The 26,009-nt window shown below is 36.0% G+C and overlaps 1 protein-coding gene across 7 annotated transcripts; it reads right to left on the bottom strand.

Annotated features, from left to right (window-relative positions):
* Positions 1-1,970: 1,970 nt before the first annotated feature.
* Positions 1,971-25,640, bottom strand: PNISR (PNN interacting serine and arginine rich protein). Of its 7 annotated transcripts, XM_057489444.1 has the most exons (15): positions 25,055-25,635; positions 19,009-19,135; positions 18,442-18,521; positions 17,350-17,423; positions 16,658-16,778; positions 15,052-15,240; positions 13,471-13,694; positions 11,843-12,014; positions 10,526-10,716; positions 7,962-8,099; positions 6,675-6,774; positions 5,898-5,951; positions 4,682-4,852; positions 2,551-3,637; positions 1,971-2,314 (listed from the first exon to the last, which is right to left on the bottom strand). In XM_057489444.1, exons 5-15 carry the CDS (start codon positions 16,746-16,748, stop codon positions 2,284-2,286), a joined length of 2,448 nt encoding a protein of 815 aa, XP_057345427.1. In that variant the 5' UTR covers positions 16,749-16,778; positions 17,350-17,423; positions 18,442-18,521; positions 19,009-19,135; positions 25,055-25,635; the 3' UTR covers positions 1,971-2,283. The 7 variants fall into 7 exon arrangements, with proteins under 7 accessions (XP_057345427.1, XP_036746353.2, XP_057345428.1 ...); XM_036890458.2 differs by lacking the exon at positions 19,009-19,135 and having other exon boundaries at positions 16,658-16,774; positions 25,055-25,636; XM_057489445.1 differs by lacking the exon at positions 17,350-17,423 and having other exon boundaries at positions 25,055-25,636.
* Positions 25,641-26,009: the final 369 nt, after the last annotated feature.

Genomic DNA, 26,009 nt, shown 5'->3' on the forward strand with positions numbered 1-26,009 from the left:
TGGGAGGCTCACCTATGTATCGTACCATTAGAAACATGCTAAAATAGACATTTTACAATGGCAGAACACATAGACACTGAGATTCCACACCGATCTTTATTTATATTTTGGGGCCTGAAACAAATCTTAATTACCTCTTCCAAATTACATTTTATTTTCTTGGTGGTGTGGTTTATTAACCCCATTCCACAAAAACGAGTATGATTAACACACTAGAAATATTCAAAAGGCAAACCTCTTAAGACAGTTTTTATTAACCAAGCCAGACCAATGATTATCTCAAAAACTGAATATTATTTTTCTGGTGGTGTCATTTTAGAAGATTTAATGACCATATTATACATCTAATTAACTTCTGTGTAAGTTTTAGCATTCACATCCCCAATCACGGAAGCCCCATTTTAAAAAAATCTTACCACTCAAGGTAAACATATATTACATGTCAATGAAATGACAAATTCTCTAATTACCCATAAAAATATAAAAAACCAAAACACCCAATTTTAACATTGATGTATCTACTAATAATAACACACATCATGGCTGTGCTTTAAAAAATATCTACAGACTTAAGTGATAAGAAGCTTGCATATTATGGCAGAGTAAATAACTGTCAAATTTTGGCTCTATTCATATTTTGCCCAAAAATGTGCATATCATAGCCAGCAGAACTTTTCTGTAGAATTTTATTTTGAAAATATCATTTTACCTGAAGATTGATCTAAAAAACACTTTAAGATATGAAAATGTTATACAATTTATCTATTACAAATTAATTGGATAATTCTGCGATTAAGTACATTATAGCTCACCTACATAAAAAATATTGCACATTTTCCTGTCTCCAGATGTGACTGATATCTAAACTATATAGAATTCCAAACTATTCAAAAGATATTCTGTGAATGTCATCTTTATAAATATCAGAACTAAATGCACTGTAAAACAACCATTTTTGGTAAACATGCATTTATTCACAGTTGATTCATTTTCTCTAGATAAATGCATAACTGCTCAAAATTATTTAAGAACCTATGTAGAGGTACAAGAGCACACTATACAAATCTATTCTATCTTCATTTTGAGGAAACACTAATGTTGGCAAAAATCTGACTTATTTTAAAATGAAATATTGCTGGTAAGAAAACATACTTTGGAGCTTTTCTGGGACCTGCACCTGCTCTCTTCTTTTTAAATTAAAATTTAAAAGCACTTGTTTTCAGACATTTAACTATTGTGAGATAAGTGATTACTCATATAGAAACAGACCTTCAAAGCAACTGAGCATTTAAATGCCTGCAAAGCCTCATTTTACTTAGAAGTCATGACCGCTTTAAATTGCTAGACCACTCACCATGATTTTAAGAAGCGACAAAACCATTTTAGTGTTATGAAACTGACACAAACCTGCTAACACAGCATTCCTCCAATCAGCTGAGGTCATATTAAACTTTAAAAATATAAATATATTGAATTGTGAGTCTTATTTCTATAATAAACCCCAAGTGTTTAAAATATGCTTCTAAAGCAGAAGTGGGTAACTGCAGAATATAGTTCCAGATTTGACTATTAGTGTCACACACAATCATTTCTTATGAAAAACTCTAATGGTGCATTGGCTTGACTGATTCCAGCAATTTCATTTTACAGGAGATGAACCATACTTTACACACACACAGAATATATTACTTGAAATCCCCAAAATAGGAAGAAAAATCTAAAAATATGTCAAGTGCTTCCCCCAAGAAAGTAAAGATCTATTTCTGGCCCTCTTCCACACCCTTAAAGTTGGAATTTGACAAAAATCCATGGGTACAATTTACAAACTTTTGACAAACTATTAAGTTAAAACCATTTTCTTTGGGGGAGATGAGAGGAAGTACCTTTGAAACCTGTTATACAAAATTCCAGCTGCCTTTTTATAAAAAAGTACGTTCCTTAGATTAAAATCAAAATTAAGGTGCAAGAAGTTAACAAAAATGAACTAAAGAGCTTTATTGACATCACAGTACATTCAAGAATAACTTTAAGAACATTACAGCTGAAAGAGAATGGCATGTTTATAGTCTTATTATGCACTATTTTTGAAAAAAATGTAATACAAAGAAATCCTATTAAGTAACTTGGAGCAGCATTTGGAAAAAGTACACCTATTTACAGATTAAAAAAAAAAAAAAAGATTCTGGTTTCACCTACACAGCCACAATGTGCCTCTATAATGAGACAAGCCCTTAAAACTCATGGAATTTTTTAAACATCATGGCATTCTTGCCACATCACTCCTCAGCGTTTTCGACGGGGAGGGGTTGTTGATCTGCAAAAAAAAGGGAAAAGAGAAATATAAAAATAAAAATGTATTTTAAAGTAAAGAATCTGCAATTTTAAAATATGTATTATTATATAGGATTTCTAAGATTACTTAAGACTATGATCATTTATCAAGTACCAAACTGAGTTTATTAAAGAGAGAGAGAAAGGACACTTTCAACTTTGAATAAATTCAGTCAAATTTTTTTAAAAATCAGACAAATACTTTAAAAAGTATACTACCTTGATCGGGACTTAGACTTGTGTTTGCGGCTTGCCTTCTTACCAGACCTTTGAGGTTTCTCCACGGATCGCGATCGACTATGTTTAGGCTTCTTAGCCTTCTTTTCTTTGCTACTTCCTGGAGATTCAGAACTGCTCCTTCCACTAGAATCAGAGCCTGAATGTTTTTTACTGTCTTTGGTAGCACTTTTCTTACTATCCTGTCTAGAATCATGTCTGATGATTTTAACAGATATAGAACCACTCCTAGAGAATGTTCTTTCACTTTCTCGTTTCCTTTTTAACCTATCGTCCTGATTACTGAACTTAAAATCTTTTTCGTCCCTTTTTTGTTTCTCTTTTCTCTTATCCTGTTCACGCTCCCTTTCTTTGTCTTTCCTTTTCCTATCTTTATCTACACTTCGACTCCTCTCCTTCTTTCTCTCTTGTTCTTTAGCCTCACCTTTATGCTTATGACTGCTCCCACTAAGATTTCCACGTTGATCATCACTTTTACGCCTATCTCGACTCCTACTGCGAGTGGACCGATTGGCTCGCCTCTCTCTCGAGCGACTTCTACTTCTACGTCTGTCTCGGGAAGGGCTCCGATTTCGCCGTCTTTCTCTTTCAATGCTATTTCTATTAGATCTCCTCCTATCTCTAACCTTGACTCTAGCCCTGCTGCTCTCTATTTTAATTCTGCGAGAGTAACTTCTACTCCTGCTACGTCGGGCTTTAACTGCTGGAGATCTGCTCCTACTGTGTCTCTTTTTCCTTTTAGGAGAAGAAGATCGAGAAGAAGTGCGGCTACTACCTGAGCTAGAACTGTATGAAGAGCTAGACGCAGTGCTACTGGTACTACTAGTTCTGCTATTGCTACTGGAACTCCCACTACTAGAACTGCCTGACCTACTCCTTCCTTGTTTCTCTTTCTCTTTATGATCTTTTTTTGGTTCTAAAACTAATGGAGTTTCATTTGGAGTTCTTTTCTTTTCATTAACCACATCACCATCTGCTTCTCTTGTTTCTAGTAGTGATAAACTATTTTGCTCTTTATGGATAAATTCATTCATCTCTTTTGTAACCCTTTCTGTTTGCTGCTTTTCTTCTGAAACAGAAAAAGACAAAAATATACTAAGAAAAGTCAAATGTACAATGAAAAAAACTCCTACATTACCTAACGTAAAGCTATCAAACTATAAAAATACAGCAGTAATGTTCAATAGAAATAGTATGCAAGCTACATAAGCAATTCAAGATTTCCTCGTAGCTACATTAAAAGTAAAAAAAAAAATGAATTAATTTTAGCATTTTATTAACCCAATATATCAAAAATATTACCATTTCAACATGTAATCAGTTAAAAGAATACTGAGATAGAATTTCTGCCTTTTATTTTCTTGTGAAGTATTTGAAATCTAGTGTATTTTATACCTACAGCACATCTCAATTTGGGCTAACTAACTATTTCAAATGCTCATTGGCTACATATGCTGTCAATATAGCAATAGAGTATCAAAGCCTAGAGGTACACGTGAAGCAAGTAAGACTTCCCTTTTGTCCAACAAAACAACTTAAAGAAAAGAAGTAATTTACAGGGAACTTTTGGCTGCCAACTCATTATCTTTCAAATTGTCCAAGTAAGATTTTTCAAAAAAGATATTCTAATAGTTTCTTCTTTATTCCTAGTATCATTACGGAAACTAAGACTGGTACTCATTCATGTATTTTACATTAAAAAGAACTTCTAAAAAGTCCTGTATTATCCTTAAATATACTAGCTACAAATTACTTCTCCATAGTTTTGAAATGTATTTATTTCCCCCATTTCAAAAGTCTTCTTTTTAAGAACTTTAGCAAGAAATAAAAATACACTAGATAGCTTAACTTATACCCACTGGAATTAATGTCTCCCAAAAGAAAGAACAAAAAACAGTCTACCTTTTTATAAACTATGTATTTTGAATGCTACACTTAATTTTTACTTTAGTGATAAAAAATTGAAAATAAGCCAAAAATCTTCATTTCAGTTTTATCACATAATATTTTAATCTTGCCTTAATTCTACCCTTTGATATTTTTAGGTTAACTGAAACATAAAAAGAAATATAATCAAACTTGGACAAAAATTAAGCGACTCTCAAAGATATACCTTCCATCTGTTTATCATGTAACAGCTGCTGTTCTTTTTCTTTTCTCCAAAAAGCTTCCTGTTTTTGCCGGATTCGGTGCCGTAATTCCTCCTCATCAGTATCAGATGACTCGGAGCCTCTCTCACTCCTCTCATCTTCACTGTCTCCGGATCCATAACCACCCAGTCCACCTGTGTGCATAAAGCCCAATCTATCATATGGAAAAATATTCTATGCACTAAAAACTTTTTAAGGTCTGAGAAGAAAGGTCATTTTTTTCATTGTCTTTTCTTGGAAGAATATGCTTATTCGGGGTGGGGAGGAGTATAAATGCCAATGCTTAAGGAGTTCATAGAACCCTCATGAAAATTGTTACTTAGTATCTTATTCTTTCTGGAATACTTCTCACCATAAAGGAATTGTTTTGCTTTTTTTACTGTCCATACTAACCAACAAAAAACAGTTAAAAGGGTAGTAACAAAGCCTCACTAATTATAATCAATTCAACTAACTTAAAAAATTTTATGATGATCCTGGAAGTATTTCTAAAATTTACTCAATCCAAGGTAGTATGCTAAGCACTTTTTTTCCCTAAAAAAATTATAGATACTGTGTTTCCCACTGGCACAAAAATGATATGGTGCTAAAACTACTCCCCACCCTGAAGTGTTCTAAACAGTAATCATCAGAAAATCACATGGGCATTTGGTTCTACCCGTTTCTGTCAATCCTCACAAAGGTTAATTTGAAATGAAGATGTGGAAAAGGCAAATTCAAGCTTTCATATACCTGATAATATATCATGCAAAGAGTAAATTATGAACACATAACTACTATTATACTACGACAACACAGACCCTTTCCTCTATGTTAAAACTTGCCTTGCTGAAACACAATCTAAATAAAGGTCCCTAAAAGCGATACTGTTTAGGTTCTTCCCTAAGGCATGTATGCAACCATTGTGAAAGTAGCTTAAATACTATCATGGCTACATTATGAACTATGACAGCTTTGCCCCAATAAACTATGAATTAGTCACCACATTTATCATAATCCCACTGTGAATGCTTTATCAAAAAAAAAAAAAGGCAAACCTTTTAGAGAATGATATAACCCTAAGGCCTAGGTTTTATAAATTGAGTAGGAACAGTACAGTTTCAAAACAGAACATACAGAGAGACAAGGTAAGTGTGATTTTCCCTTTAAGGCCCTCTCACAAATCAGGAGAACACTTACCGAGTCCAGTGAGGGAGGCCAGTGCACTGGACTGTGCCAGCTGTTTTGCAGGAGCTTTGTATCACATCAACAACAGGAACAACATGTTAACACAAATAGCCACGATTTCATAGTCATGAGTCTATGGTATTGTTAAATCTACTACTATTGCTGCTTTTTGGGGAGAGAAGAAACATTAAAAACATAACATTCATTTTAAACTAGTAGCATGTCTGGCCTTGAAATTATAACCCTGATGTGAGCTGAAATTGGTTTATAATGAGAAAAAGTGTTGACCAGTATATGTCAGTATTTTTATTTTTGAGGTATGGCCCATAATTTAAAGTTTGATTTCCATAAATTTTTTAAGTGTTACTGGGGTAGGAGGGGTGAGGATAACACTTGCTTCTGCAAGAAGTCTAAGTGGTAAAGTGAAAACTCCGCAAGTTTGTAATTCAATTCATTAGTCAAACTAAACTGTATTAGAAGTCATACACCAATACCACGGGATCCATTAAAAAAAAAATCAGATGAAATAAATTGATCAAGAATTCTCCACAATACATTTTAGAGAACACCAGCATAACAGCTAATGTGTGCTCAGAAAGGCTGGATAAAACAAAAATATTTGTATAGTTTAATATGGCGCCTACAAGCTAATCTTTCCCAAATAGTTCAAACATGCAAGAATATTCAAGCATCTACCAGTAATTCACCAAGGACAACAAAAAAAGTCCAAAATAGCCACCAAAACCAAAACACCCCCAGAAAAACAAAACCAAGAACACCCACATATACCTTTCGTTGCTTTCCGGTGTGCATCTTTGGCTACATAATAAATTTCTTCATCTGTGACATCCAGTAGGATTTCAGTCAGAAGCATTTTTGTCAGCATCATCTAAAGGAGGATATTTTATATATTGTTCTTAATTTAATTATCATAGTTACTAATAGTTGAACATTTTTTGAAAAAAAATTAAAGGCAAGGCCATATTATAAAACATGGCTTAAAAGAGTTCAGCTCAGCCATTCCAAGGAATAGTGTATCTTGAAAATTATTCTAAAATATCAAAACATTAAAATATTTCAAAATCATACGGATTAAAGAAAAATATGAATTTATCTGTACAGTAGACACTGAATTCTAATTCTAGAGAGAAAATATTTTTTTAAAAAGTTCCTATTATAAAATTTTCCACAGGTGTTGTAAGTTGAAAGGAATAGCCCCTCATTTAATATTATTAGTAAGCAGCACAGATTAGTTCTTTAAATCCCATAGGAATTTACATTAACCTTCAGTCCACGTAAAATTTGAGAGGGGAAAATAAGGAAAAGGCCGTTATTCCAGTCTATCAGATGAAGTCCTTTTTTTCTTGAGTACTATAATACAGAGTATATTAGGAATGAAATAACACATGGATTCCAGAACTGGTTTGTTTGGCTACCAATAGTTGTTTCAAATGTAGACCACTAGTTCCTTAGCCTCTCTGGGATCAAGATTACTTATCTATTAAAATGCGAGTACACTCCATCAGCAACTTCCAAGCACTTTTCAAAGACCACTGGTCTTTCAACATAAGAAACCAGCACGTTGTATTTCCAATCTTAAAAAATGACAATCACATTACAGATACTAAAGGTTTTGGAAATTCTTCCACTGAAGAAATAGTTTAACTGTGTTTAACCCAGTGCTTCCTAAACTTATACTTCTATGAAGTCTTTTAATCTTTCTCAGTATTCAAAAAACACACTTTAGAAAATAATAGATCAACAAATGTACCCTCAGGTCTCATATACAGTAAAACATTGTTAACAGCGTCAGTATTAGGAGACGTGTTCAGGGTCTGCTTTATAAGCCAGTGATTGCGTGCCACCTGGCTGCAGACATTACTGCCCAGCAAATCTATACATTAATATACAATGTAACTACTTCATGAATTCTCAGTTTAAATGTTTTAAGACAGACAACCAGTAGTTTAAAATATTTCAAATTATTTAGTATAATATTCTATGTCAACTATACCTCAATAAATTTTTTCTTTAATAAAATAAATCCTGTACATGGTAAGAAATTTAACATTTTACCATTTGATACTCCTTCTCTTCTTCAGTCATCTCTGGTTCACTTTGCTCTTCTTGAGGAACTGGAGAGGGACTTCTGGTGACTTTCCCACTGCTTGCAGCCTCAACATTTTCAGCGTCTTCATCTTCCTCATCACTGTCCTAAAAAAAGTAGTGTGGGTACCCCAAATTCATGTTTGTAATGTAAAAGCACTTAGTTTATTTCAGAATCCCAAATTAAAAAGTCGTTGAAACAGATATATAAAAATGAAATTTCTCTCTAAATTCCCTTTTGGTACTATAGACTTCATTTCATAATTTAAAATGTTACCTGAGGGGAATGTAAGATTATAAAAACAGCTTACAAGAATCAATTATTTTAATTACTTTTTATTTTTTTTTCTTAGACAATTCTGACCTTATTTTATAAATAACCAAAACTACATCATGCCCACAGACTGATTAAACTAATATTCCTTGTATATGATGGTCCTGAAACCTGCAGCTTGTAGAACTTTGGATAAATGAACCATATTCATATTATTCAGCATAACTTTTACAGCTGTAAATTTAAGCTATTTACCTAAAACTGTGTGAATTAAAATGAAAACTCTGCAGTTAGTCTGCAGATCTCAGCTGGCCCCAAAACTCAGTGAAATCTACTTCTTTTTAGCCACAGAATGGACAGTAAAGAAATGAAATCTACTTCAGATGAAGGAAATGCTAGCAGTTTGTCTCTAAGGTTTTAGGTTTTCAGGTATCCAGACATTTTTCAGGTATTCAGGTTTTAGGTATCCAGAGAGCATACCGTAAAAAGTGGGTTCTTCTTGGGCAGAGAAGTATTCCACTGACACTCTAACAACCCTACTAAGTGAAAAACAAGGTGCTCCCTTAAATATTACCACTATGCAAAGACGACTGAACCAGGGAAGGAATGCCTGGAACACAGCCCAGAGGCAGCTGGGAGGAGAGGGAAGAGCATCTCCAAACAAGTTTTTCTCATGTTTTTTTTTTTAACTGAAGTATAGTTGATATACATTATATTGGTGTCAGGTGTATAATATAGTAGTTGATGATTATATACATCACAAAATCATCACCACGGTAAGTGTAGCTCCCGTCTGCCACCATCCAAAGATACTACAGAATCACTGACTATATTCCCGAAGCGGTACTTTTCATCCCCAAGACTTATACTATAATTGGCAGTTTGTACCTCTTATTTATTTTGCCCATCTCCTACTCCTACTGCCATTACCAGGTTATTCACTCTGTTTATGAGTCTATTTCTATTTTGTTTGTTTTTTATTTTACTTTTTTTTATTCCACATAAAAGTAAAATTATATAGTATGTCTCTCTGACTTATTTCACTTAGCATAGATAATATTCTCTAGGTCCTCCCATGTTGTTGCAACTGGCAAGATTTCATCCTTTTTATAGCTAAGTAATATTCCATTATATATATATATATATATATATATACACACACACACACACCACATTTTCTTTATCCTTCCATCTACTGATGGACACTTAGGTGAAAAGGGAGCCCTTGTACACTATCAGTGGGAATATAAATTGGTGTAGTCACTATGGAAAACCATATGGCGGGTCCTCAAAAAAATTAAAAATAAAAATACCATATGATCCAGTAATTCCACTTCTGAGCACTTACCCAAAGAAAACAAAATTACCAATTTGAAAAGACATATGCACCTCGATGTTTACGGAGGCATTATTTACAAAAGCCAAGATAGTCAATTTTTTGTTAATAAAAATAAATAAAAAAAATCTGGAAATCCACTACTAAAGATTAAAAAAAAATTTTTTTAAAAAGGTTAAACATCAGTAGTGGCAGTTTGTTCTTCCCTATCTTCATAACACCAGACTAAAAACACATTTCTGGCAACTTTTTGTTGTTAACAAATAAAAGTAACTTAGGGCATATGGAATTCAAGCAAAACCAATGTTCGCTTAAATCTAGTTACCTCACTCTACTTGAAACTTATATCTACAGAAGAAAATGGTCTTGGGAGGAGGACCCCTTTCCAGAGGTGCCCACCAGCCAGTGCTGCAGCTGTCTTACCAGCTAGGAGACATTACTGCTGAATCAAAAAATTCCTAAGCCGCTCATGTCATCTTAATGAAGATCTGAAGATTTAACTTTGTTACTTTTCAGAGCTCATGTCAAAAAACCATTAGTTATTACAGCTTCTGGCATAAGTATATATTTACATGTTCAAAAAAGGCAGATTTATATCTCTGTTGCTGTTCTGACTTAGTTTTGTTTTATCATTCACCACTAGGGAGTCAGCTGTACCACACAAAATAGGTTTGTCCAGATATTCACTTAATCTTAACATCCCAACGAATAAGTTCTCTCTGGAATAAAATGTTTTATAAACTTGCTACCCCTTTACTCCACCCTCAGTAAGACATACATAAAACCAGAATCCCTAATATACTTAACTGAAAATCATCTCAGGAACATGAATAATTCTCTGCAGGCTAGAACACCTATATATTTCAATAAACTTTTCACATAGATACCATCACATGGAGTTTGATGTCAGGGGTTTCTACTTACAAATTTACTCCTCTGAGGTAAACGAGGCCCATCCCCTCCTTCAGCATCTTCTGTGGCTTTCTTTTCTTTTTTGGACAACTGTGAACGTTGCTGTTCCATTCTTTCTTTCTCCAACTTCTTCTGCTTTTCACGTTCCATTTTTTCAAGACCTTCTCGAATCCAAGCTGGAAGAGTTCTGCGTTTTACTGCATCTATTTCACATGGGAAAAAATATTAATACATTAGTTAAGTAAGAATCCTAAGTATCTGAGTTCCTTATTCTTCAATTTCTATAAACTTTGTGAGTAAATTTAAAAAATTAATTCGGATGCCGTTTGAGTACTTACAACAAATACTATCATTCTTCAGCAAGATAATGATAATAAGAACAAGCCATTAGACATCATGCTTTTCTTTAAAATCTTCATTTTTTTGTAGCAGCAGTGAACACTGTCATAATGCTTACAATGTTCAGGGCACTATGAAAGCACATTAAATATCATCTCACTTAATCCTAGAAAAGACCTACAAGATCACTACTATTACTTGCCCTCTTTCACAAATGAGGATATTGAGCTAAGGGATGAAGTGGTGTGCTCAAGGTTACAAAGCCACTAAGTGGCAATGTAGACTAAAACTCATACTACTCTGCCTCCTGAAATAAGAACACAGAACAGAGTAGCACAATGCCATTTTCACACTGAGGATTCACTTGAACAGGTTCTTATTTTGTAAGTTATAAAATAAGTTGTAATCTTCCTAAAATGTCTTCGTGTTAAATAGGAGAGACTTAAATATCCTGGTCCATTAAGTATTGGATATGGATTTCCAGATATACAGTAGCATAAATATGTAACTTGTCACTGAAGTAGGTTAGTTCTAAAATGTTATTTAAATATTGAAATTTTCTGCCAAAATACTTACGGGAAGTGAAATAATCAAAAGAAAATTAATCTGGCAACAATGTTTCAGTTGAAATGAGAGTGGAAAGAGACCAGAGACAGAGAGTAACTAGGATGTTTTAAAGGGGGAAACTGTGCACATATTGGCATAATTTACCAAACTGTCAACAATGAAAAAAATACCACAAAGCTATAGCCATGATAAATTTATTATTTCATCACAAAATCTGGAGTTTAAAGAAAATTATTCAAAACTTTTAATATTTTGGACCAGTACTTCTGTAATTTTCAAGTTTATGACTATAAAATGACATGGTTGTAAAGTATCAATTCCTAACATAATTGGAGGTTTCAGAACAATTTAAGAAAACCAGACATCCTTATCACATGATCAGGAAATCATGCCAATTTTGGTTCACTAAACTTAAATAGCTACCAATTTGTGGAGGCTCCTGCTTCACAGGAAGTGCAATAGGCGATCGCTGCCGATCCCTGAATGATGATGGCCTTTCTCTTCGATTCTGGGGAGGTGCTGGAGGTCCTGGAGGTCCTGGTTGCCAATAAGGAGGATGAAATCCACCTTGCGGTGGACCAAAAGCAGCCCCATGCTGAAAGAGTATTGCAGTTTATTTTTCTTCACATTAATACAATATACTTCCTGGGACACACGTGTGTTATGAACTGGGACAGTAGAAATCCATGTGTGCAGCAAATCCAAGAATTCCATGGTTTTAATATCCTTCGAAATTTCTGTAGCCTCAAAAACCTAGGCTTACTTTTCTTAAGAAAGATAAAGATTTTCTGCCAATGTAAATATAAAAAGACGTCTAAAATCCAACTGATACACTATTTTTAAGAAGCATAGAAAAAGACATGTATATGAACTTTCTCATTCTGAATTCATTTGTAGATTAATCATTCCACTATCAAAAAATCAAGTCATTTTTTCTATAGTCAGAAGACAAAGGGAATTTTTTTCCCAATTCTATTTACCTACTTGTGAACTTCAATTGTTTCTGTAATCTTGCAAGAAAAATCTATTTTAACCAAATATAAGTTACAGAATCATTAAATATTTTTTGCAATTTTGCCACTATCAGAAGCTCTTCTAAGCCAGTTGCCGAAAGAGCTCTTTTGTCTTGTTAGCATGGAGATCTACCATGTAAATGTGCTGTAAGCAGAAGCTCCCTGCTACTACGTTTCTTCAAAAGCACAACCAACCAAACACTGTCATATTTGCATACCTAGTATTAGGATATAACTAGTATCTAAATATGTTTGAATAAGAATTACTGCCTCAAGGTGAAAACTATTTACATTTGTGTCACTTATCCATACAATTAGTGAAATAACATATGGGTTTTTTCAAAATTTTAAATTATGACAGCTCAGTTTACAAGCGAACAATTGTAGTGAGTTGTTTCAAAATGATACCTAGCATAATAATTTAGGGGGATACCCTGGCTAAGTGTTTAGAAAAAATAAAGACCCACATAATGAACCTATTCCCCATAGAGTTCTATGTCCCTAGGAATGAATTAGATGCTAAAAGGAAATTATGTGGAGTTCCATTAACATGTCATGTCAGAATGGAAAAAATAGACAACACTAGAAAAAGTCCTAACTCTACACAGCAGAAGAACTGCATTTAGGAAGATGATCTATGTTCATGTATTTTATTCATGTCTTAATAATCCATTATAGATAAATAATGTATTCAACTACTGTGTATTTTCTAAACTTTATTTAACATTTAAAAATACCATTTTGAAATTAGAAATTAGAAAACAAATCATATAGCAATTGCCCTTCCACATTTTTCACTTTGTCCAAATTTTTCCCTAACAATCCTTCATGCCAGTTTCCTAAGCAAATCAAAAACCAGAAAATAAAAATCTAGTAATTTTAAGGCTCAAATATTGATGATTTCTCTGAGACATAATATGCGCTTATCTGTACAAGACTGAAAAGTGAAACACATATCTTAGGTACTCTTGATGAGACACTTCCAAAGCATGGATTACGTGCACATCTACGTTATTAAAGCAACAAAATATCTTTCACCTGATAGTCAAACTGGTTCACTGGCCCCACTGCAAAATTATCGGGTGGTCCACCAAAGTTGTGATTGTTCTGGTTAAATATATGCCTGTTGTCAGGGGCAAATTCCCCACTGTCCTGACTGTTGCTGTCTTCAGAAGGAGGAACAATGTCCATTGGGCCTGGTGTTGGTGGCATCCATGGCTGATCTGGAGGGGGGTGTGGGGGTTGCTGATGCATTCCCCATTCTATTTAGGATTTAGGCATAAAAACATTCAACAGGGGGTTATAACAAAATCAACACAAATTTTTAAGATCTCAAGACAGATTTTTCAGTAAAGAAATAGATTTAAAATTTATGACTTCTTGGTCAAATTCCTCTTGTATATCTTAAAAATAAGCAATGAATTAATCTAATAAATAATTCAAATACACTAACTCCAGTCTAATTCGTATCCTAAGCAAACGGAAAACAAGTGCCCAAAATTATTTTTAATAAATAACAAAATCCAAAGCAATTTTGTTGAATTTTTCTATTTGTGTTCAGTAACAACGCCAGAAAATAATACCTTGAGATTTTATGTAATTTCTTTCCTCCATGATCACATTTATCCTCACAACATCCCTGTGAGGTAGGGAGAAATCAGGTATTATTTCTGCCAATCTCAGGAGGGAAAACTGAGGCACACAGACGTAAATCACTTTCCCAGGTCACAAAGAAAGTCACTGAAGTAATTGCGGCAGTGGGGATGCTAGGGTGGGTCATTTTTGGAACTTGGGAGCCAAAACATTCTCAAACTTGGGGAAATTTGGTTTAGTTTCAAGAAAATCGGAAATGATTTGATACCTCTAGGTATCAAAGATGAGAAATGAGAATATTCATTCTTCTTTAAAAATGGTATTAGAGGATTATTTCCTGAGTTTTCCATTCTTACACTGAGAAACAGCAATAATAAATAGGGAAAGGGAGATATACCTGTACCATCAGCATACTGAAATGTAAGATTCCTCTATAAATTATCTGAAATTACTATTAGAAACAGTAACACAAGTTATGGAAACTGAACTAGCATCAAGGACTCTACATCATCTTGTGAAGCAAAAAAGCAAGCAAACAAACAAAAAATGAAACATAAAACTTATGGAAGATCTTCACTAGCAGAAAAAAAGGGGAGAAAAACATGGGTGGGTGGGAGGGGCAGAGTATACTTGACAGATTAATTTGTCACATAGTGACACGGTTTTTCATTAGAGGCTACACATGTTTTGCTCTGCAAGTGCTGCTTCTGAAAAGGCCAGAGGTTGCAACAGAGAGACATAGAATGCTCTCTGCCCTAGATGACAAGTGAGGTTTCCAGTGTTCCCAGCCCCTGTCAGCCTAGGAATGAAGAACCAAGAAAAGAATCAAACCGAGTGCCACAATGCTAGCAGACTGAGAACAGAATAATTTTAACCACAAAATTTCAAGGTCAAATCTAATTGAAATTACCTATTCCTTAAGGAACATTAATTTCAAGAAGTCACAAACTAAACTAATTAAATAATTTAATTTGAATCATTTAAAAAAATACTCCTACTAAAATTTGGAAAAAATAAGTAACAAACCTGGTTGCCACATTCTGTTAAAGTTTGAATCTCCTTGAAAATTCCCATGATTGTTTGGACCGGATTCCATGGTAGGCATATCTTGTCCATTTGGCATCATCCCTGGTGGCTGTTCTACCATGCTTTGCTGCCCTGACGCTTCTCTTTGGGCAATCCAAGCTTGAGCCAATGCAGCCCAATCAATCTGGCCTAGCATAATTTAACACAGAATTTAGCATTCACAAAGTAGACGCTAAAATAACAGTGCCTCTATGTAAAACAAGCATCTCAATTACTCCTTACTTTGTGATTTTTAAATATTACATTATGTTACAGTTAAATATTACAGAAAGGACACTTAGAAAATAACCCATATTCAGACTATAATACAAACTACTTAAGACTTTCAGAGAGTCCACAAAAACACTAGCATTAACTCATAAAAATTTATCATCTGTAACTAGTTTATCGAGCTTTTAAAAAGCCTTTTTTTTTTAACCACCTATAAAAACAAATGATCAAACTTCCTCATTTCTTCCTCAAACAGGTCCCAGCCAGGCCTACACTGGGTCCTCCAGACCTCAGATGAGGAGAGCTGTCTATCCCTAGTCTTCCTCTCTCACCCTTCTTCAGTTAAGGCTCCCTTTTCTAGAAATACGTCTTCTTAAAAACTTTGTGGCTATTCTTTATTCAAAATTCATGGCCCTCACTATCTTAAAGTCCTCTTTTGCTTCTCAAATATCTATACTTAACATTTTAAGATCTAATAAGGGAAGCAAAGTAGAATAAGATACAGCTTTCCACATCTCAGCTTAGTAAAGATGAATCAGGTATTCTCATACCTTCTGGTGACATAACTCACGTGGAGTTAAAACTTGGCAACATGTATCTAAAACTTTTCCAATGCGCAACTGTGATCTAACAAACCCAGTTCTTGGAATTTTTTCTAAGAAAATAACTGGACAAACAAATAATATATGCATATAATTTACAGTAACTGTAATTCATTCAAAAAGTAAAAAGCTACAATCAGTCATGCAAAAGTGAATTTACCAAATTATAGTACAGTCCTAAACAGAATGCTATGACTATTAAAAGAAGAATAGGAGCTGATTAACCCAATAAAGACAGGGCAGTAGAAGAGGTCATATCAATGAAACAAACTGGCCATGAGTTAATGACTATTAAAGCTAACTAATAAATGGAAGCTCCTTATATTGTTTTCTACATCTGTGTATGCTTGAAATATTTCATATTAGAAAACTTTTTAAATGATATAGCATAACTATGATCTATATAGAATTATAAATTCAGAATTAACAAGAGAATGCTTTATTTAAGCATCCTAAAGCATTCTAAAAGACCTATTTCTTTAGAAAAACAAGAACTAATCAGTTTTTAAAAGGTAAAATCTTCATAAAGTTTTCTACCCTCTGAGGCAATCTTCCAAAGGGAAATCTATTCCCTAACATATATACTACAGCAAGATTATTATGAGAAATGATTAAATTGACCATAAAATTATCCAACAAACCAATCCCAATCCCATCTCCCTAACCCCAGCGCTTATCTCCCACTCATCCCTCTATATCCCGTGTCCCACCTTCCAAGTGCAATGCGTCCTTACTTGGATCCTGCTGGTGCTGGAATGACTGCATCCATTGCTGCTGGTTCAGGGGCCACTGCTGCCAAGGCTGTCCTCCTCCTTGGTCCCACATCCTGACTTTTACATATACTTGACTTTCTATCTACAACAAAATAAACACATTTAAAAAAAATTAGAGTTCCAACCTGAAATTATTGTATGATGATACATTTATGCAATCAGAACTCTAAAATTGTAGTCAGTAGATTGCCAGAGGCAACTGGAATTTTCCGGTTGGCAACCAAGAGCAAGAAATTTCATGTTAATACCAGTGTCAGAGTTTGGGGACAAGCACAGCTCCACTCAATTTAGCTCAAAAAGGGGGGAGGGGAGAACCTAATTTTCCCCATTTAAATCGCTGGAATTGTAATTATTTTGAAGATTGTATGAAAAAAGTGATTTAATCTCCCCCAGCCAAGACTCTTTGAGGGTAACCAAACAGCTCTAGCTGATGAAGAAAAACTCTTCATTATAAATAATCATAGCTAATGAATGCAAAAGGTAGAATAGATTTAGAAAACTTTCATATTACCAAACTTAATAAAACAATTGATTCAGGCAATCTTAGAAAAAAAAAGTTGATGGGAAATCACAAATCCAAAGGTTGTTGAAATATCACCCCTACAAATTATTAGGTGTCTCCCTATGAGATACCTTTATTCAAAATTATGTACCTGGAATCACTAGCAATAGTTCCACCAAAAAATGTTTCACTGAATCTGTTAAGCTTCTGGAACTCACTTCCAGCCTGAAATAATTACAGGAGATAGGAGTGAGGTCAACAGTATCAAAGAAACAAGCAGAGAAACCGATAGTCTACAAGACCAGGTTACTTAACATGTAAATAAGCATAGAAAAGAAGGGGGGAGAGAACACTTAATTATTAAATCTAGGTGATGGGTATGGGGGAGTTATAACACTAGTCTACTTTTCTGTAAACTAGTTTGAACTTTCACAATAAAAAAGTTAAAATTCCTACAAGGCTAATACCTACTTTATCCAACACTGATACACAGCCCTGTTCAAGAACCACTGACACACATGGTAAGAAGGGCTTATTTTTTCAGTATTATACCCAGCGCTTAATATATAGCAGACATTAAATAAATGTTTACTAAGTGAATCCTTCTAGCTGATCCATTCCTCTATTTTAAAAGCCAGTCTTACTATTGCAGGATCACAAAAAGTAGGAAAGCCAGGTAACACTGACGTAAGAGACCAACTCAAACAGGACAATTGGCTGTAAGAGTTCATTCAGGCTCTTAGAATTTGCAACTCCAGTCTTGGCAGCATTCACAAAATGTTATATAATTCTATCAATGGCAGATCCTGGCCTCTCAACTGAAGAACACTATGCGTTAGGGAAGACATATTCCTTTGTTTGCTTGATTTACTTATTAGTCAAGTGCACCTATCTTAGTTGTACTAAGATAATTAAATTAGTTGTACTAATTTAAAGGCATTTAATGTACTATTATAATGGCATTATTAGAATATGAGAAATAGGCACTAAGTAGTACCATACTTGAGGCCAACAGCTGGGTTGGGTATCAATTCCAAACTATATATACTCCTTTTTCTAATCTTTCTTCAGTTATTTTTCTTTTTTCCCCTCTCCTCTTTACAACTATACCTTTAAAGCCTTTTAAAAGCTAAATGACTCATTATAGCCCTTAAAAAGTGACTTCACTTAAAACTTTAATTAAAAAGCAACAAATAAACAGAGGAAACACTCAGAAGAAATATCAAATGTTATTTTGACTGACCTCAGAGGTTCACCTTCTGTTTAAAATTTGGGTTGATTCAGGCTACAGCTTGGAAGCATAGCAACAAGATTACTTATGCCCTGAAAAAGAAAAGAAAAAAGTGTATGTTTGCACTTAGATTACCAAGTTATTAGAATTAATAAAAATAAATTCTAGAAATATAACATGAAAATGTGATCATCTGCAAATGAACTTGGATCTTTTTCTCCCAATCACTTAATAATGAGAAAGTTAAGGGAAACATACATAAGAAATGAGAAGGCAAAGCTTCTCCTTTTTTTCTTCAAAATATCTTTTTTAGTTACCTGAACAATTAACAGTATAATGTCAAACAATGTAGAGATTGTCACACATGCTGTGAAAAAAAGAAACATTTGAAAGATCTCATCCACCTGTTTAAATGGTAAAAACATGATAAAATGTATTAATTCTGATTTTTCTATGGACTTGTTTAAAAATTAGAATCAGCAAAGAGAACAGTTTGTCCCCCACAGGTTTTCATTTTCTCCCCAGTAGATCAAAAACTTCTCAAAGTTAATACAAAGACAAATCTATTCATCTTTTTACCTTGCATATGATACAAGACAGCCTCTTGCACACAGCAGGCATCAACACCAAACGAATACAGAATGGTCTGTAGCTCCTTCCTTGTACTTTAAATAAAAGTTAATGATAAGGAGGCGGCTGACCTATACTGAGGAGAACCAAAAAGCGGGCATGAGCAGTTTGCTGTGTTTTCCAAAGCTCTTAAGACATTTCAGAGTTCAATTAAGATTTTTCTGTCATAGGTTGTAAACCCATACAATGCAGGCATCATAACTAGCTCTATACAGTGCCTACCGGAGCCACAGACAGACGTGCACTTAGTAAAAGGACTTTAATGATGAAAATGTACTGACTCACTACCGTCACTTCCATACACAGATTTACTTTCCTAGAAATCACTCTCACCTAAGTTTCCTTCACTTACCCATGTTTAATGGTTGTCATGGACAACTTTCTCAGTTCTCCTTTAGGTTTTCTGATAATCACTTGTCATCTAGACTTCAGAGCACGACCTCTGGTTCATGATGTCTACCTACACTACTGGCAAGCTATGTGAACACAGGCAAATCAACTACTCTCTCTCAGTCCTTGGTTTTCTCATCTGTGTATTGAAGTTTATTATTAAAAAAAATTAAGACAATCCAGTTTTCCCATGCACAAAGGGGTTTGTTTGTATATTTTCACAAGTTTGATTTGTACTACTTGTAGCCATTTTTCTTTTTCTTAAAACCAACCACTTCTACCTTTACTATTTTTTTTCAAAGATTTTTTTTTCTCCAAAGTTTTAATGGAAGACACTACTCACATCCAGTGTTTGATATACTTAGGCTAAGAAAAATACAAAAAGAGATGTGAAATTATGAGCAGAGCAGAATAAAAACACAGCTAAGATGGTGACAGTGAAAGTCAAGTAAGAAGGTAGGAACTATTTAATAAAATGATCCAATTAAATCTGCAGCTGAGAAACTTTTTTGGCTACAGAGGATCAGTGCTGAATGAGGCTATATGTAAAACAACAAATGAGTCTTTTTGGATTACAGTATGTTATCAACTTGTACATGCACATCTCTCTGACCAGCCATTTCACTTCACAGTCTTAAAGCCATGGATGAGTATACTTACCATATAACTAAAGTCTGCACTGTGTTTTTAACAGCGAATATCCACTTTTAGTGACACTCAATTAAAGGGCAACAGGTTAGTTTATAAAAGTGAGCCACCCATGGATGCCTATTAAGCCATCAAAATGATTAAGGTAACTTTTATATGTTGAGATATATTGATGTACAAATTGTATTATTAAGTGAAAAAAATACAGCATGAATAAAATATACATAACATGAATAAAAATGCACTCCAGGTCTTTTTCTTTTTAAGAATGTGATATGCAGATTTTTCTGTCATAGGTTGTAAACATCATACAGTGTAGGTAACTAGCTCTATACAGTGCCTACTGGAGTCACAGTCACAAAAGAATAGTATAGACAATTCCTAAATTACAAAAAAAATATCTTAAGACTGGTACTCTCTGAGTAGCAAAAACAGTTCAGGGAACTTCTCACTTTTTATTTTATACCCTTCTGTACTCCTTGAATTATTTATCATGAGTATGTATTTGTAAAAATAAATCTATAGGTTTTTAAAGATACGAACATCAAATGGAAGCTGATGAGCACAGTCCATAATGACTGGCATAGGCAACAAAATTACACAAACTATAACTATGAGACTTTGGGCAAATTCCCTGATCTCTCTTTCATTTTCTTATGAAAGACTGAGTACATTTCTGTAACCTAGTCCAAAAAGGGTAGGTACCTCTGATCATGACAATGAAATTTAGTTACACTGAGTTTTGTAAAGGGATAGATTTTAAGGAAAGAGTTGATATACTCAAGTTTTTAATATAAAATTTTATATTTCAGCATACAATGCTTGATAAAGGGTTTCACTAACAAACAAGATTATGACTTGATGGCAAAGGTTTAGAAGCTCTTTATTCCTTCATCTTCACCATAAAATCTTCTTTACTGATTAACAAACATAACAAATGCAAAATTTGGAAAACAAAAGGAATATAAAAACACATCTGGCAATAATAAAGTTTTAATTTCATTGTGGTTCAGTGAAATAGCACAGCCTTGTACCATACATTATGACATTTACACATGGGCTTACTAATGATTTGGGAAATACTGGTAACTGTTAAACATGAGTGGTAAGTACATTAGGGTTCACTATATTCTATTTTTGCACTGTTAGAAAACTTCCATAACAGTAAAGTTAAAGATGACACAGAGTACTTGTTATAGGGGGACTTATATTGAACTTTCATGTGTTTTTGTCTTGGCTCAAACAAGAATCTTCTTGAAGGCACAGGAAATGTCTTATATTTGAATTGTCCACAGTGTTTTGCCCACATTAAGTAGTGAAATATTTTACTCAGTCCCTGAAATTTATTATCAAGTAAATACATTACTATTCAATGATGAAAATGACATTCTAATATTGCTACTCTGATTTTAAATAAAACATCCAAAATCAATCCCTATTGTTCTTCCTTTAGCTTTAATTTAAAGATCTTTAGGCTCAACTTCACAGGCTGGAAGACATTTTATTACAGATGAGCCAGGCTGCAAGACTTTCCCTTTATGGGGTTAAACTTACGGCTATTTCCTTGGAGACATCTGGGCCTGGGGAAGAACAGGAAGATCGGTGACCATGGTGTGCTTCAGATCATACAAGTTATCACACCCGGCAGTGAGATCTAGCTTATGACCATGGCCACTGCATGGACTGAACTGTGACCCCCGCCAGAAGGTGACGCTGAAGTCCTACCCAATCCCCACAAACTGCCAATGTGATCTTATTTGGAAATAGGGTCTTTGCTGATGTAAAGTTATGCTTGACTAAGGGGGGTCCTTATTCGATATGACTGGTGTGCTTAGAAGACACAGACACACACAGGGAGAATGCTGCGTGACCAGAGACAGAGACAAGAGTGATGTGTCTACAGCCAAGGAAAGCCAAGGAGGGCTGGGAACCACCAGAAGCCAGGAAGAGGCAAGGAAGGATCCTGCCGTGGAGCAGGGAGAGAGAGGGAGGGAGGGAGCAGGGCGCCCACCCACAAGCAAGGCACTGGAAACTTTGGCTTCAGACTTCTGGCCTGTTGAACTGTGAAACAATACACGTCTGTCTTTTTAGGCCACTCAGTTTGTGGTAATTTGTTACAGTATCACTAAGAAACTAGCACAACCAGAAATGACCATCATTTATATTACCCATTTCTTAGATGATTGTTTTAGGAGAGCTTTATTCGTTGCTTTGAGGTTCTTAAAATTACTTGCTTAAATGACAATCATTAATATTTGCAAAAGTCACCTCACAGACTGACAAAAAGAGGAGAATGAAAATGTAGCATTTTACAGCCCTTAAGCATCAATTGCTAAATCAGAGCTACAGAAACACACCTATCCTTTGATACATATGGTGAAATGTTTCTCACATAAACTAAGTTCAGAAACCACAAAATGCCAAGAATCCTCTTCTCCCCTGCCATTTGAGCCCTACCCACCAGGTGACTGACCTAAAAATCAGGAAGATTTGTTCAATTCAGTTTAGATTAGAAATGGCAGCAGGAAAGGTTAACTTGGTAATCATTTGAAATGTGACAAGGTTTTCGCTACATGATGTGACCTGCATTTAGCACACACTGAAATACTTTGCAGCTTGCAGATCAAGAGGGGTATTCAAAAAGTACTGGAGTGTATTTGGTTATAGCTATCCCTCCCCAAAAAGTGACAACTGAAAAATATAGAAAAGGAAATGACACCCCAATAGCAACAAGCAAACCAGCCTTCATTCTAATGCCATTCTCCAATAAAACGAGTCCAGGACTCTTAAAGAAAGGGCTGATTTTTAGGACTGGTGCAAGAAATCCACAAAATGACCCTGGACCAACTTGTAGTGCCAAGAAGGAAGAAAGAGCTCAACAAAAAGGATGGCGGGGGGCGGGGGTGTCTCTCCCGATGTCCAAAGCTGGAACACACTGAGCAACTAAATAACGTAGTATGGGATCATAACACAAATTATGACGTAAGTATCTGTGAGTCCATACTGACATAAAGGGGAGGGAAGAGACAAATTTCTCATGCAGAAGAAATCCAAATAAATTATATAGGTCCCCTAAAGGAGGGAGAGCCTGACTCTCCAAGCCAGAGTGTGCACTATGCAAGGAGATTTCCTTCCAATGAGTACAGTATGGAAAAGAGAAGGTAGAAGGGAAGAGTAACTTTTCAGTGGAGAAACGTCACAAACACTACTACAAGCAGGTGATCAAGGTCAGTATCAACCTGGTAAGTCACATTCATAAGGGACATTCACATGTACCCTTGATAGGATGTGATGACAAAGTCATTTACCCCTGTGATCCTCCTCCCCCAAGCCCCTAAGACCAGTCGTATGAGAAAACCACCACATTCCAATTAGCAGGACACCCTACAATATAAACAACCCTCCCCTCCAACTGTCAAGGACACTATAGTAGTTCGCTACAGCTGCCACGGCAAAGTAGCCCAGACTGGGTAGTTTCAACAACAGAAGTTTATTTCCTCACAGTTCTGGAAGCTTAAAGTCCCAAAATCAAAATGTCAGCAGGGCTGGTTTCACCCAGAAGTCTCTCTTTTCCGCTTGTAGAGGACTGTATCTTCCTTCTTCACAGGACCATCCCTGTGTCCTAACCTCTTCTTACAAGGACACCAGTCATAATAGATGAGGGCCTACCCTAATGACCCCATTTTCTTCTTTAAAGACCCTATTTCCAAACACAGTCACATCCTGAGGTACTAAAGTTAGGACTTCAACATATAGATTTTGGAGGGGCACAATTCAACATGTCGTGGAAAACAAGGAAAGCTAGAAAAATTGTCACAACTAAGATGAGACTAAGGGCACATGACAACTAAGATATATGGCATCCTAAATGAGGCCCTGGGACACAAAAAGGACAGTTAAAACAGGAAATATGTCAAACATAATGTTCTTCATGTAACTGTAGATTAATGATACCAAAATAAAAAAAAAATTAAAAAAATAAACAGGAAATATGAATAAACTATGGGCTCTAGCTAATAATAATGTATCTTTTAGTCCATTAATTTTAACAAATGTACTATATTAATGCATGTTAATAACTATGTGGGGGGGACATATGAGAACTCTGTACAATCTGCTCAAATTCTCTGTAAACTAAAAAAAATTGTTCTAAAATATAATATCTACTGACAAAACATTTAAATACAGAGTCTCAAGAACATTTTAAAAGAGCTGATTTACTGTGACTTTCCCTATAGCTCCAGGACACTTTACTAACAGTCCCACAGGCGAATCTTTAGTGTTCTGGTTTATTTTTGTTGGTTTTGCCTTACTGCACTCAAATCAGAAATTCCAAGTTTATTTTGCTCCTTTATGAATTAACCACAATCAAAGTGCCCGTAAAGTTCAGATAATATTCACCAGCGAGTAATACAACTGAAATATTGGATACTGCCTCTGTCTCTCGTGAAGCTTAACATACAAGGTCCACTAGTGGATAAAAACAAGAAAAATACAAACTAGAGAACCTAATCGTAGTTACAGGACGCACTGGCCCTTGGCTGCGCCTGCGTAGTCGGAGATGCCCAGGGCGGAGGTCCAGGCCCCGGGCCCCCACCTCCTCCGCGGCCCCAGACCCCCTCCCCATAAGGGGGTTCCCACCGCGCACGCGCAGTGCTTAACGGCCGTCAGGAGCCCAACAATTAGTCTCTACTCACATGAGAGGCAACTCTCATACTTAAGAGGAAGGGAGCTTGCTCATTCTCTTTAATGAGAACATTTCCTTTTCACCGAGAGCACCGCTTCGATTCCCCAAGTCAGGCGGACAGCACCGCTTTAAGGGGATGAGGTTCCAGCGATCGCGCCAAGCAGCGTACGCAGCCTACATGTTTAAGTTATGCTACCTTCGCCGCAGGCATCAAAAAGACTGTAATGGCCCGGCAAGTCCGCCACACATTAATTGTTGTCCACCACTTACCCACACTGGCTCCGAACACCGCTGTCGCCACCTCTCCAACCCTTCCGATGCTTCTACTTCTTCACGAACAAGACAAGATGGCGCCCGATTGGTCCCACCCGGAAGTGAGCTTTTACATCCGCTTGTCATCTGAAGCCATACAGGCCCGCATCCTGGTCTATGAGGACGTGACCGCACCCGGTTAACATGTGTGGACGCCATCTTTGTTGTGGGCAAACCCACGTTCACCGCGTAATCAACATCATGGAAGTGTGTGAATGTTCCTGTACGTTACCTCTTAAAATAACCAGCACCGTGCCCACCCCATTTTCACCTTTACAGTGGGGAAAAAAGCCAAGAGCTTAAGTGTTCTGTACAGAGCGCCCTCACATTTTTCCCTTTAGCAACGTGGTCCTCCTTCAAGAGGTGGTAGTTCTCCCGTAGGAATGCTTTCGCTTCGGAAATGGAGGCTCAGTTCGCGGCGCTTTCAGACTGCAGAGGGGCCCCAGGATGAACCCGAGCCAACTCTGAGGGCTGCTCGCTGCGCCCGGAGAGGCGTGTCCGGCAGGCCAGAATCTGGTCGGAACTTGCGGAGAACTCCGGGATTCGGGCTCACAGCCCGGCCGGGGCCTCCGCCTCAGCGAGACCGGACGTTAGCGGCCAGGCTAGACGGCAGCGGTAGCGGCGACCTCAGCTGACCCCGCAGCCGTCGCGCTCTCGTGACCCGCAAACCACCGCGCCTCCTTCCGGGGACACTTGCCCGGCGGCACAGTTAGTTCCGATCTTTCGATCTTTCGATCTTTCCCCGTGACCCTTTGGGAAAAGTGGGGAAGTCCGGTCTCCGTGCTGCTACTCCTTCCTCTGAATTACAAGATGGCCTCCCCAGAAGACTTTGGCAGCAGTTCTTCGAATAGAATACTTTGATTCCACGGTGTTTTCACAGGAAGGACGTTCAAGGGTCAAAAGTATCCATTTC

This window comes from Manis pentadactyla, chromosome 12 (genome assembly GCF_030020395.1).
Source record: "Manis pentadactyla isolate mManPen7 chromosome 12, mManPen7.hap1, whole genome shotgun sequence".
Taxonomy (NCBI): Eukaryota; Metazoa; Chordata; class Mammalia; order Pholidota; family Manidae; genus Manis; species Manis pentadactyla.